The sequence below is a fragment of the Dendronephthya gigantea genome, unplaced genomic scaffold (assembly GCF_004324835.1).
Source record: "Dendronephthya gigantea isolate DGI-Jeju-01 unplaced genomic scaffold, DenGig_1.0 000103F, whole genome shotgun sequence".
NCBI classification, from domain to species: domain Eukaryota; kingdom Metazoa; phylum Cnidaria; class Anthozoa; order Malacalcyonacea; family Nephtheidae; genus Dendronephthya; species Dendronephthya gigantea.
In genome coordinates this window covers 326,304-341,089 of record NW_021163113.1, presented here as the reverse complement: position 1 = coordinate 341,089, position 14,786 = coordinate 326,304, and the positions used below count along the sequence as shown (strand labels likewise).

At 37.6% G+C, this 14,786-nt stretch overlaps 2 protein-coding genes across 2 annotated transcripts; one reads left to right on the top strand and one right to left on the bottom strand.

The window, feature by feature from the left end:
• Nucleotides 1-403: 403 nt before the first annotated feature.
• LOC114534632 lies at nt 404-8,216 on the top strand. The gene is made up of 7 exons (XM_028556103.1): nt 404-606; nt 4,452-4,505; nt 4,903-5,207; nt 5,873-6,185; nt 6,485-6,742; nt 7,296-7,535; nt 7,775-8,216. The coding sequence occupies exons 1-7, from the start codon at nt 534-536 to the stop codon at nt 7,948-7,950; spliced, it is 1,419 nt and encodes a 472-aa protein (XP_028411904.1). The 5' UTR covers nt 404-533; the 3' UTR covers nt 7,951-8,216.
• Nucleotides 8,217-8,678: 462 nt separating this feature from the next.
• On the bottom strand, nt 8,679-10,962 carry LOC114534594. The gene has a single exon (XM_028556055.1). It carries the CDS (start codon nt 10,941-10,943, stop codon nt 8,679-8,681), a length of 2,265 nt encoding a protein of 754 aa, XP_028411856.1. The 5' UTR covers nt 10,944-10,962.
• Nucleotides 10,963-14,786: the final 3,824 nt, after the last annotated feature.

Here is a 14,786-nt window from a genome sequence, read left to right as displayed (position 1 = left end):
TCCAAATTTGCTAATAACGATTTGAATTAATGAAAGTAACTCTGATAATACAATATTATGAAGAAATAGCTAAAGTTTAAAGATTGTACAGTGAATCAAGTCAAAAGATTCTGAAGTTAGAATTTTAGAGTATGAGATATCATCTCTTATTTGCAATATGTGATGCTAGTATATGGAAATTTTTTTAGTCTTCTATGTTCTTGTGCAAATAATCTGGTTTGTCACTGATCAACTTAAGTGGCTTTCCCGCTGTCATAATTAACATGATGCTTTTTATTCTGGCAGTCCTTGTGATTTGGCGATGGTGCGCCAAGTGGGCTCGACACCGCGACACGCAATGATAGAGGAATGCATGTAACGAGGGGAAATACGGTTTAAATTTTAACGGTCATGCATTGTCAAACGGGGCGTATAAATGGGCACGCACGCCAGAGCCGTTTGTCATTCAGGGAAGGGCTCGCGACAGAACTATATCAAAAGAAAAAATCTTTAATATCGAGGTGTAATTTTGGAGTGGCAGACCAACACTAAAGATGAAGCTGTGGCTGGTACTATTGGCATTCGTTCACTGCGGACTAGCTATAGGACTTTATGATGAAATAGATGGTATGTGGTATTTAATGATTAAACTATACTCTATGTATATTATATGATCATGAGAAGGAATTTTTTCCGCGATTTTTATTTTCTTATGATTTGAGCACAATTCGCTACTTTTGTAAATTAATTTTTTGGAATCAGTTTGGAATCAGTAGCTGTAGCGTGGGCCGGGCTTAGTATCTCGATGCTAATATTTCGTTATTAATCAAAAAGATTGTAAGAACAATATCCATTGCTAAAGAAATAGACACGAGAACTTGCATTCACCACGAGGTATTTTTGTATCTTGGACGGTTGAGTTACCCAATATTTCAATATTGTTGAATTATACCTAATATAGACTTAACCAATATTCTCGTAGTTGCATGGGCAAATTTCTCTGCATTGGTTGCTGCCATTTCACTAAGTTTTGCATACCCGCAATATAATAATACAGCATTGCATACCCGTTCATTAATTATTTTAAACACTGGAATACACTCAGGCGATAGGATGTTTGTTAAAGATCATGCATACGCTGTTAAAAATTGGTATAGGCTATTATTACGTATAATTCTTAGTTATTAGGAAGTTAAATTAATGCTAAACGCAAAAAATTATCCTGCGTCCAAGTACATGCTTCCCAAAGAGGCCATTTCCGCCTAACCAAGTCTTCTGCTTGGCACATGTTTTTGTATTAAATTAACATGCAAGTATAATACTGTGAGCAATCTTTTATAGCAATCTTCTGCTGACACATCACAATCTTAAGCAATCTTCTGTTGACACATCAATCACATTTTCCCTCGTTTGTGTCTCGAAAAATTCAAATATTTCGGCAAATCTGTTTTAACGAGTTTATGCATCATAGTCCTTTGTGCGTTTTATTTGAATGTTCTGATAAGAGTGAATTTTTTAACCATAAGTCATTACATTGTTTTTGAAAGGACTAAATCATGATATCTTAAATAAATTTTGAGTATAAATTCGAGATGAACTGAAAGATCACTTTGTGCTTGATAAACACGCATTTCCCCTGTGTGTGCATTTCCCCTTTTCAACTGACGGAAGTTACTTAAAAGTCATTGTAGATTCCTTAGTGTGGGGAAATTAACTAGTTGGAAACGACCAGCCTCTTTTACGCAATGTTAGCTCTAGTTCGTATCGTACTTCGGTTGGGATAATTGCATGTAAATTAGCTCGGTTTCAAATTCAAACCGTCGCATAATATTATTTGCTTCAGTGATCAGGAGACAAAAATTTTACAGTTACATAGTCTGACTTAGCCTATTAAGGGGCTGTTTACATGAGCCCGGTTACCCGAGATTCAACGAAGCGTGAGAGGACTTTGAGGTATTAAAATAAGTCTTTATGATACCAAACAAGCACATGCTATTGTTGCAGTGATTATACGACTGCCAGGATCATGTTATCTGCTCATTTCAATACCTCAAGATCATCTCACGCTTCGTTGAATCTCGGGTAACCGGGCTCATGTAAACAGCCCCTAAAATAATAATTATTTTTGTACAGTGACATTATATAAGTGTTCACACACACACAGTGTTCTAATATTCAAATTGGATGTTAGAACTTGCGAATATTGAAAACTTTTGCAACGATTTCAAAATAACTTTGCATCCAATACAATGCTTCGTAGATCGCATTATCAACTATTGACTCATTTATACTTAAAGAAATAGAAGTGCAACCAAAAAAGGCAATCAACTTTGATTGAATCCCATGCGAGTAAATAGAAAAGGTTAAGCGGAATACCAGCCAAACAATGCCAATGTCAATGCTGTCAAACTCGAGGGTCAATAGCACATCAAAGGAACAAACAAACCGGACATCACATGTAAATTTTGCAAAATGCTTTTTATCGCAGCTTCTTTGTAACCCTTCCCGTTTGTACTTGGTGTGATCAATCTTATGCCGCTTAGTATACAAAAGGTTTAGCGGCAGTGGCGGCGCCAGGTCTGAAAATTTGGGGTGGCATTTGAGGAGCAAATTAATATTTTGGGGGGGCAAAATCCTTCAAACAGAAATCCATAAACCGGTGTGTAATAGATTACGATGTGTCAACAATTGACAGTCACGCCCATTTTATCCTGTAGCTATTTTGTATTTCAATTTATTACTATTAAATATTATCTTTTACGGCAATAATTTCCGCAGACATTTGAGAAAGGGGGGGGGCAAAATTGGGGGGGGCAGAAAATAATATGCCCCCCTTGGCGCCGCCACTGTTTAGCGGAATATACCAGCAAAGCAATGCCAATGTCAATGCTGTTAAACCAAAGTGTCAATAGTACATCAACAGAGCAAACAAACTCGACTACACATGTAAATTTTACACACTGCTTGTTCGCCCAGCTTCTTTAAGCCTTTCCGTTTCTACTTTGCTTAATGATAACTTGTAATTAAAATTGCCTTTGATTAAATCTTTCAATGTTTAAACCATTTATAATAGACAATGCCATTTCCCTGCGTAAAAACGACAATAATGTTTCGATCGCAAATGCTATCCATCGATATTCTTCATAAAAGGCCATGTTACCCGGTGCTAAAATTTTCTTGCAACTTCAAATGCAATTCTACTTTTAAGAGATGTAAATTAGTGAAGAGTCTTCAATTAGTAAGTGTAAGAAATGCCATGGAGTGTAATAAATACAACATGCCTTAGTATCCTTCACTATTTTTTTATCTTACTTAAATATTAACCGAGAGAAACTTCACCGCCAAAGAAAAATATTTTCGAGCAAAAGAACTTCATCAAAACTGAGAATATGAAGGCCAAAAACTGTGTTCTAGTTGTTTTCCCCGCTTGTGACATATTTCCGATTCAACATGCTTCGTGCATACCTTACATTGCTGATCTAAGAGTTAATTGGCTGGTTATGAGCTCCTAAAAATGCTGACTCCACAAAGGCGCTTGCTTTTTCAGACTCTCAATAAATTATCAAGAGTTTACGATTTACGACAAAACACCGAAGAACACCAATTGTTTTAAAAATCTTCCCACAATACAAAAAATATCAATACTGCTTGGTTTTGGAAGTAGCTATGATCTGGCAATCTTCAATGTCCTTGTTTCCGAATTCAATAGAAAAGCCCCCTGCGCAACTTTGATGCGTTAATATCATAGGCGTGATTGGCATGGTAGGCATGCATGGTAGGCATGCATGGTAGGCATGCATGGTAGGCATGCATGTTAGGCATGGTAGGCACAATAGGCATGCATGGTAGGCATGGTAGGCATGCATGGTAGGCATGGTAGGCATGCATGGTAGGCATGGTAGGCATGCATGGTAGGCATGGTAGGCATGCATGGTAGGCATGCATGGTAGGCATGGTAGGCATGCATGGTAGGCATGGTAGGCATGCATGGTAGGCATGGTAGGCATGCATGGTAGGCATGCATGGTAGGCATGGTAGGCATGCATGGTAGGCATGCATGGTAGGCATGCATGATAGGCATGGTAGGCATGCATGATAAGCATGGTAGGCATGCATGGTAGGCATGCATAGTAGGCATGGTAAGCATGGTAAAAATAATGTTAAAAAATAAAAGTAAGTTTAGATATAGCCTTATATATAGGCCTAGTACAAGAACTGTCGGCATGCATGCACTGTTAACGGTTGGTGTAAAAGTAACCAAACACTGTATTCTTCAGTGCTCGTTGAAAATTATGGCCGCTAAGCATTACTGCTAATGAGTGATGATCAGTATATATTCGAAAACGACGGTTCTACAGCGGCTAACGTTGTATTTGTACATAATTCCATTAAGTTCAAACTATACCTTGAAAAACATAGCGATATTCCATCGTTTAATTCTGCATGTCGTGTTTCTTTCTCTCCCAAAACAGATTCTCGTATTTGGCGTCGCGGAGGACCGTCTGTATCCAAAGGCCCTGATAAAGGTATAATCAATTGACCTTTTTCATAATGACGTCAAACGCGGAAAATCTGAGGCAACATGAAGTTTGATTGGCTCGATAGTTTTGTGGAGCCAATCAAATTTCATGTAACATCAGCCTTTCCGCGTTTGACGTCATTATAAGACAGGTCTATTATAGTACAATGACTATGTATGGTGGCAAGAGTATAAGGAAACATGGGTTCGTCAAAGAGTCTATTCTAATTTGCATATCTGCATTAATAAAACTTATAAAAGCCTCAAAGCTAATGATAAACGCGTACATATATACTCTTCATAGAAAGCAGGAGCTTGCTATAACCTCTTCACTTAACACAAATACTCACTTTCAATACGCCATAGGCCTAGATCATAAAGAATTTCTTTCTATTACACTTTAGAATGCATAAGAGACATCCTTGTGATCTGGGACAATTCCCAATCTGTCGGCATCGGCAACTTCATGGATAACGTGCGGCCGTTTCTCAGAGATCTAATTGATGACCCAAAGCTAAATGTGGGAAACGAAGGCACTCATATTGGTTTCATCACATTCGCAAGTGACGATAAAACTCGTGAACTGTTGAAGATTGGGTCAAAAACTAGCAAGAGTGATTTAAAAACGTGGCTGAATGGTTTGGACTACAGAAAGGATTTGATGGGCCCATTTACTTACACTGGAAAAGCATTCAAGCTTGCAAGTGATGTACGTAAGCCAATATCTAATCTCTGCTCATGAACATTCTCAGCATTCTTAACCTTTAGTTAATTATACAGATTTGAACACATCACACCGTTGTAATGGCGGCTCAATTTCTTCATTTTCTGGCGCGGCCATTTTGTAAACAGACTTCATAATTATCCTGGTTAAAATAACTATACAATCCGTGAAATACTCTATACATCCTTTTGTTTGACTGCTTTCGTTTGCTGTGGTAATGTTTTACGTTTACTAGAAAACACATTGAACGCCATTTTTTAAACAATAAAGCTGAGCCCGCCAAATGCGAGGCGTATACTTCAACTAAACATGAATATGAGGGATTTGGCGTAGTTTTTGGGTAGAAGGTTATCTGCTTACATATATGTGAACACAGTTTTTTGAACCCAATGGGCTCCCAACACCCTGATCGGAAAATCTTTTTAGATTTTTATGAACTCAATCAGAATGCATAAATTTAGTTTACTACTTCCCGTAAAAAGGTACCTTCCTTATTCATTATTTTACATAAAAAATTAAAAATTTAGGCATTTTGATTGGCTCTGCCTAAAAATGTTGATAAATATGCCTAAAACGAAATTCTCCCTTGATATTTCATCGTTTTTTTTAATATGATTAATTGATGATTGTTTATCTTTATATTTTCGAAGGAGTTCCATCTAAAAAATCCATTAAATCATCGCGCAGATATACAAGACGTTGTTTTGTTATTCACCGATGGAGAACCCAGAGCAAGAAAGAAAGCTTGGATTCGAGAACAATATGCAATGGCTAATAGATACTCGGCAGAGCTGATGGGAAATGGTATCTATATCACTGCCTTGGCTGTGGGAAGAGAAGCAAAAAAGCCTGAATTCAAGAGAAATATTGACAAGTGGTCGAACCACATGTTCATCGCAGCCTTTAAAGATTTAGACAAGGTTCTGGATAAAATTGTCAAGAAATCCTGTGGCATAAAACCATGTAAATTTCTATTCTTTTTGTAATATTACCTTTTTCTCTTTTCCTCTCTCAATCCATATTTGTATGTGAGTATATACTCATGATTGGATCTTCAGTTTTGAGTAGAGACAGCCATTGATGCTTTTTTACTTTTTCGCTCAGTAATTATGTAAGCAGGCAGACTTTCATGACGTATTCCGAATCTGTTCTCCTGATATAAGTCATTTTTTCCACGATTCAATGGCTTTTAAGAGGAAATATCAGCATAAAAATGCGCCTGTTAAGATATAAATTTGCATCCAAATTTTCATTCTTCGCAGTGGCTTGTTCTTGCGACGGCAAGGTTTCAACAGAGCAATACACAAAGCCTGGTGAAAACAGCATTTCTCTGCGATGGAAGGAACCTCAGTTGAAGTGCGATAAACCAGTTGACCAACGGAAGACAGTACACCCCGCTGACACCCGCAATCCACAGCGGTTTGGGGTGGGTACCCACGAAATAACGTACAGATTCACGTACACAGATAGCACCGGCAAGACGGTCAGCCAGGATTGTTTTTTTGAAGTCAAAGTTGGTGGTAAGTATATGATAACAATAAATATGCTCACAATTATCGTTAATTATTAATTTTTTAAAAGCTAATTTATTCATTTATAAGAATTATGTAGTTAATATATTTAAAACAGATCGTAACGATAGAATACGTTCTTAGATACCCGGACCTAGATACGGTCATGCACACATTATCTACTCTACAAGTATCATATAAACACAGTTATATAAAATAGTAAATATATATGTAACAGATAAAAGGGTAATACTAAATACTGATGTAGAGGAACAAGGGTGAATTTCGTCTCAATCAGAATGCATAAATTTTCACTATTCCGGTAAAAAGTACATTATTTACCATTTTACATGAAGTATTAAAATGTAGGCATTCTGATTAGCTTTGCTTAAAAAATGTAAGAAAATATGCCGATTGGTTTAGAGCGAACCCCCCCCCCTGTTATTTAAAGGTATATAGTTATCATATGTGCACTGAAATGAAAGTAGCACAAGACTTTCGAATGGAATATTATCTAACGTGTTGACAATCTGATTGTGACTCTTTTTCTTAATTTGTCTAGCTTGCGAGTGTCCCAGTTCACAAACAGTGAGTGCAAGAGTGAAAATTGGCGAGACAAAAGCTTCTGTTAGTTGGTCGGAACCAGTTCCCACTTGCCCGCGAGTCACAGCAAGTCCAAGTAATCCGAGGCGTGCCGGGGGTCAGTTTCCTGTCGGTGAATTCACGCGCACTTACAAGTATACACACACCACCGAATTTCAGAGCTTTGAGATACAATGTGACGTGAACATTGCTGTCACAGGTAGGCCTACGACTGCTGTTGATTATCTCCGTACCGAATGGTCTTAGAAAATTTTACAGAATGCATATCTTGACGTGCACTTGAGAATTGCATTTTCAGATTGCTATAAAAAGACGTCAGGATTGCTACAAAAAGACGCCTTACGATAGAAAATTACAGCAGTAGCACTAGCACTAGGCTCACATGGCACGCCCGATTTTTTAATAATCGCCTCATAACATTGCACACGTATATTTTAGGCGATTATTGCGGCACAACGGCTTACGACCCAGCCACTCATATTTGCTGCTGTGGAAAGCCTCACATGAAGAAATCTGGTTACAAGTGTTGTGGCACCAATTACTACAATCCTGGTAGCCTTATATGCTGTCAAGATACCAGTCTCGTCGTTGTTGGAGGACATTGCCCTTTTTAATGTAAAACACGTTTACTTTACAGTTAAACCTCACATTAAACTTTTTTGTTTGCTTTCGTATAATTATAATAGTATTTCGCTTGTATCTATTGCATCATTTGCATGAAATAGTGACACGCCAATGAGTTTGTGGGCAGCATGGGTGTTTATTTTAATACGATAACAATGAATAAAAATACAGTATGATTCAGTATGTATACATATATGTCTGTAGCAAGTGGTAGTAAATGTATCTTGTTATATCATTAAATGATCTTTCAACTTCAGCAATGTGTTAATTAAATGGTTTTTTGTATTATACGGACTATACTTTCAGTTTTCGACCGCGCTATATCTACACTAGCTATTTGACTATATTTTTCCTGTCCCATAATAAACTATAACCAGAAAATATATGAAATATTTAATGTATTAATTTCTGCTGCTTGGTATAATCGGTTAAATATTTCCCGCTCCCATGATGTCATCACCATTGTTGTGAAGTCATTACATGGCATAAGACAATTGATCACATTAAGTAAGAAAAAAGTCGTATTCCATGTTCTGACGTCACTTAATAGACATGACGAAGTCGTGCATTGGATATTCATTATTTTAAACAAATAATAATCGTGTATATTCATTTAATTAGTTCAGTTTTGTAACACTCATCAAAGCAGTATATAGTGTCTTTAGGCGATATGACTGATGCGCGTGATTTTGAAATGATACTTCTTAAACTGTAGCTTTTACTTTTCATTAGCACCATTTGTTGATATATCCAGAAGTTGTTCATATTCAAATCTTGCAAACTTATCTATGTTTTCCAATTCCAATGCTTTTTTTGCGTATGCAACTGCACGTTCGGAATATGGTTGAATCAAATGCAGAATGACAGCTAGATTTAAATATACCTTTGCCTTGCAAGCATTTGGCTTTTCACTTTCCGAACGTTTCTCTGCCAAGTCCCGAGCATTCTCCAGAACTTCAATAGCTTCCTCTAGCCGCCCAATTTCCTTCAGGGAAATTCCTAGATTGTTTAGTAGGTAAACATGACTTTCGCTAGCGTGCAGACCAAGATCCTCCCGCATTTTTTTAGCCCGAGTGTAATTTCGTACGGCGGCCTCATATCGCTTGGAGGTTAGGAACAGATCACCAAAATTCTTCAAACAAGCCGAGGTAAGTTCGTGTTCTCCAAAAACATCTTGCGACAGCTCCAAAGCTTCTTTGTAACGAATTTGGGCATTTTCCAAACCATCTGTAAAACTGATATGCCTTCTCCAATTAAGAGACTTCTCGCTGCTTCCAGAAATTCTTTTCCATGTATTTCCAAGTTGTAACAACGAGTAAACCTCGTCCGCTCTCGCCACGGACTCGCTGGGCAAAACTTTTCTCAATTTCAATGACTTTTCTAGCTCCTCGAGAGCTTTGAACTGTAGATCTAGACGAGCCTCACGATCCTCAGTCTCACTTTCAGCTTTACGAAGTAAATATCTGCCATTTTGGTAGTAGTAATGAGCACAAAGTGACTTGTCTTGCTTTAACTCTTCCTCGTGCGCAACGAACACTTTATTGATGTCTCCCATCATCGAAACAAACTTTTCGTCGGATTTACCAATTGTTTTGCTGCGTTCTTGGTCTGCTAACAAACAGTCAAAAGCTATTTTCTTTGCAAGTTCTTCCCTCCCTTGGGCCAGCTGTGCACACCGTTCTAAAAACTCGTCGACGATAGATCCAGGAATAATTGTTCTTACGAATAGGGAAAAGAATCTGGCCGATGTGGTATAGATTTCACTGTCCGCCATGCAGTCAGGGATTTGGGAGGTTGTCGGATCTGCTTGCTCGCAACACATTTTGAGCACGTGTTGGATGTTGTGTGCTTCTTGCTTTAAGGCTTCTCTGTTTTGCTTGTATCTGTCTTTGGAATAACTCTGCATAGTTAGGTCGTGTCCCAACTTTAGGTAATATTTCACCATCAAATACTCTGCAGTCGCTGATAGAGCCATATCGTGTTCGCCTTTCAGGTGATCGGTTAAAAAATGTTTGATCAAAGAATGAATGACGTATCGATTCTCCGGTGTCTTTTTGATCAAGCTGCGGGAAAACAAATTTTTCAGGATCCGTTTTGTGTCCAACTTGTCCTTCTCGATCACGACACCTGCGGCTTCTTCGCTAAAATCTCCTTCAAATGTGGCCCAACGTAGTGCTGCTTCCTTTTGTTCTTTATCCAGCCTGGCGTAAGACAAATGTATTGCCTTATGGACGAAGATATTGCTCTCAGGACGTTGCAGAGTTTTTAATGGTTGCTCTTTTAGGTAATGCAGAAATTCATTGGTATCTTCAAAGTCACCAACTTGAGATGCAGCAATGGACATGGCAAGGGGAATGTTACCACACAGTGTGGCTAGTCTTCGCAAACATTCATTATTCTCATCAGGGCATTTTTTTCTCAGAAATTCCATGCATGCTACTTCGTCCATCTCTTCAACATTCACTTGACTAACAATGAGCTCGGGAATCAGATAAGACGCTCTTGAAGTAGTAATCATCTGGCAATTTCCAATCTTCCTTAACAAGTAGAGGAAGTCGTAGAAATCAGATCGGTTGTTTTCTTCAAGCAGGTTATCGACATCATCCAGCACAAAAATGACTTTGGCTTTGGCACGTTTCAACCAGAGAAACAGCGATGGCTTTGGGTCATCGTGCTCGTAGTTAACTCCGACATCAAGACAGAGTCTGCGGACCATCTCATCCGCATTCTTGGCGGTAGTTAAATGAGAAAATATAACGAGAATTGTACGGTCTTCTCTGAGCTTATGCGACACTTCGATAGCTATTGCTGTCTTTCCAAACCCTGGTCCTCCATTAAGAGACACGACGGCTTGTCTGTCGTCAGTTAGCAAAGCAATGACGTTTTGGATCTCACTTCCACGAGCAGTGAACGTTAGTGATCTATCTGGCAATTTAGCTTGTTCTTGATCATCGCTAATGGCGTTCTCTCCTTCACTTTCCATTTCTGAGGTTGAGGAAGGCAACCTGCAACACAATGATATACTTGTCAAGGATGAGCTATATAGTATGTAAAAATACCAGATCTCCCACTAGTGAGGTTGATCAAGTTTTGAAAGAATTGCTTGCATCCGTTAAAACTAGCTGCAAAAGCGATCAGCGTCCTGTAGTTGGGATATTGGGAGGCTCTTATATCAAAATTCTCTTCTCTAAGAGAAACAACGTACGTAAATTTTTGGTACGTAAAATCCAAAACGCACTGTCAGTCGCTGGTTTTTAAATGCATGAAACACTATGTACTTAAACTGAAGTAAATATATCTCCCCAATCAACTGTGAGATCCACATGTATTTCCACTGGATCGAATAGGAATATATAAATATATGAATAAGCTCCCCCCCCCCCCCCCAATTAATCTTCCGGCTACAGTTCGAATTCTCGTTTTTATCACTGAAAGTTTTCGCGATGGCAAGAAAGTAAAAAATGCAAAGCAATATATGAACAAGATACTCTATAGTGGCAAAGGCATATTTAATTGGAATAGAATCAGGAAAAACTGAAAATAGCGAAATAAAGGAATATTATTCCACCGGAACTATAGATGTGATATTTTTTGCCGTTTCTGGTGTTGTTATAAACTGTTGTGCTTAGAAATTAAAAGAATTGGGGTGGGATAAAAAAGAACTAACACATGGCTAGAAATTTGATACACTTGTTGGTTGTTTTATTTGTACACCGGCGCACACCAGAATGACGCCAAACCTGCGAATTCAAGATGCCAAATTTAGGTTAAGGAAAAGTCATGATATCACTCATGTCAATTACAATCACATTGCGTAACAACAAATAAACTGTTAAATTGCATACTTGTTGAGCGTAGCGGTGCAGCCGGATAATTTTGACAATTAATGCAAATTTAAAGTTATCTTAATTATTATTCATTTCTGAAGGAATTGATTGCTTTCGAAGTGAATAAACAGCAATATATTAGCATAACAAGGAATAGGTTTTCAAGCTGAACACGAAAAAAATACGATTCTCTATAATAGCATTTAGAACCGGTTTAAGTTACAGAAGAGTCGAGTATTTTTGGATACAAGTCTGGTTGAGTATGTGCTTTGAAGAACAAGACTTGTAGACAAGGGAACGGTTGTACTGATGACAATATTTTAAGGTTATGCTGCTCTCAGAATGTCAACAAATGGCAGATTTAACACTTTGTTGTCGTACAGTTTCACTAACATTTTAAAGCGGTTTGCTCATTGAAAATACGTCTTATTTTACCGCATTGTGATGGTTGGAAAACCGAGATTTGTACATCATACAAATTAAATTTGGCGAGAGAATACGGATGACGGCTGGACGGGTAAGTCGTGTTTATCTTATATACTTCTAGGTCTAATTAAATATGCGCTTTTTATGCCTCATGCCATATTGACGTTATCTCATTTCTGATCATGATATGACAGGATATGCACCCTCCCACTTAGGTCATCCATGTTTTCGTTTCGCTTACACGACATTTCGCTTGTCGCGAAAATTTCGTTGAGCTTTAAAGCGTATTGGTTTGAGAGACTTTTGTCTATTACTATTAGGATCTTTGACAGTGATGTGCTGCACAGTTCTGCACTGTCTTCGAATAACTACAAAGTTTGACCCGCTGCCGGAAGCAATCGAGTATAGTATAGTGTAAACAAAACTCCAATTTCGACCCTGCGTATTCTTGCCCATAGGTTGTCATGCCTAGTGCTCAGTCTTATCCTCCTAGCTATATTATAATCCACAGTTTTATTTACGATTTTCCCACGAGTGCATGCTGTTTGATAATAATACTAACTCAGCCGGAATTGCTTTTCAGTTCATGAAGTTACATCATATTGCAAGGCTTCCCAGATAGTTCAATTTGATGACAAAATCTCATATGCTCCTAATAGTTAAGTGTTTGAACTACAGCTTGTTAATAAACCGTAGACAATAAGACAGGATAAATCAATTACTTCTTTCAAAGCACAGCACGCGACAAGTGTTTCGGAATTTGCGCTATGCAACTTTGCGTGGTTCCAATCTGTTTTAATAACTGTAAGAATTGAACACAGAGAAAGCGAAACTTCATCGCAAGCATCATCGCTATTTTGTTCGGCAGGATACTAGTTGTGTCGTGAAAGAAATCGTTAAAGCAAAATGAATAGGCCTGTGTTTAGTTAAACGAGCGCAACAAATCCGGAAAGATTTAAGGGCACTTTGATTTTCAGCATTCAGCGAGCAAGCATTCAATCATATATGTAAAATGTATACTCAGAGATACATCTCTTATACACCCTATTTTACCGGTGTGGAACGTATTAGTTTATTGCCTTCTTTGTAATCTATCGCTGTCAACATTTTACAGACAAATAGAAATTGCGAACTTGAAAGGTACTATCGTTTTACTTTCACTTACATTATAGTTTGTTCAATACACATCTTGTCTGTATACTGCATATTTTTTACAAAATATCAGCATATTTATCATTTCGACAAAGGCTCAAACGGCTTCTCTGTTAGTTTGAAAAGTTCTAAGCTACTGTTATTTAATCGTTCAACAAATTTCTTTTTTGATGGCGACGTTTGAAGCGACATACAAAGTTATACTTAGCCTAGCGATATTTCTTGTCATTAATAAAATTCTTACAGTCGACATGTAACTGTAGTATATAAGTAGCCATTATTCTTTTATAAATGTTAGAAACTGATACAAAGAAAATACAATACAAAGTATATGGAAATATAGGTTATGTTTCAAGATATATTAAAGCTATATTACAATAGCTATATCTAATTTATTAAATAAGCTATATTATCGCGTATTTGTTTACCTGATGATCGGTTTACTTGTGCACGGTTTCTACAGGCCTCGATCAGATATCAACCACGCCAAGTAAGATATTGGTTTTCCAAGTATTAGGTATTTTGATCTCAGTGAACGTGTTTAAACCTGACATGGTGTTTTGAGAATCCGCTCAACGACTTCCAGGAATCCCAACCAGTTTCATTTTGTCATTGCACGTCACATATCACGGTGCAACGAAACTGCGTCACACTTCCTTTTCTTAATCCATATTACGAATTGCAGTGCGTTAATTATATACATAATTAAGACTTAATTTAGTTAGTTCACAGTTGCGTTTGCACATCGGTTCTGCTATAGCTGATTTGAACAGGACATGATATGATAAAGAATATATATATATATAGCTGTTCAAAATGCAAATAAAGCTTATGTCTGCCCACCTGCTCGGGATAATGCCACCATCAAAATAATACAATTGGGAATTCGAAAATGTATACCTTGGGAAATGACTAATAGATCATTAAAATTAGGGGTGAAAGTATTGTACATGGTCCCCGTTACTTTAAACTTGAAAACTAGAAATAATTTTGAGGTAATGAAACGAATATAGCTATAACAACATTCTGGCTATATAGTAACGTTTCATGCAGTATAAACAAACGCTTTGTTTACATTTCGAACTTATGTGTATACAAGAGTGCAATGGAGGCCCTCGGGAAAGCGTGGAAATTGAAAAACTTTGGAGAAAGAATCATCCAAGTTTTGTCAAGTGAAAACAATAATTACAAGTTATTAATGCACATAATAGAGATTTGAATGCTTTAGATGATTCCCAGCATTTTGCATCATTTCGAAACTTTTATTTTTGGCGAGCAATTTTGTTTGTTAGTTTGTATGGCATGGTCGAAAGCTTGAATAGCGTTTGAGTTGTTTCTAGGGGGATTATGTTATGTAATCAGACTAGAAATACATGCATGCAGCAACCTCTCGCTATTTCAAAGCAAGTACATAACCGAGT

Bases quoted from the DNA above. Each gene is read 5' to 3' on its own strand.
- LOC114534632 (XM_028556103.1), top strand. From the start codon at position 534: ATGAAGCTGTGGCTGGTACTATTGGCATTCGTTCACTGCGGACTAGCT. The intron at 607-4,451 runs GTATGTGGTATT...CTCCCAAAACAG, and splicing joins ACTTTATGATGAAATAGATG to ATTCTCGTATTTGGCGTCGC. The intron at 7,536-7,774 runs GTAGGCCTACGA...CGTATATTTTAG, and splicing joins CGTGAACATTGCTGTCACAG to GCGATTATTGCGGCACAACG.
- LOC114534594 (XM_028556055.1), bottom strand. From the start codon at position 10,943: ATGGAAAGTGAAGGAGAGAACGCCATTAGCGATGATCAAGAACAAGCT.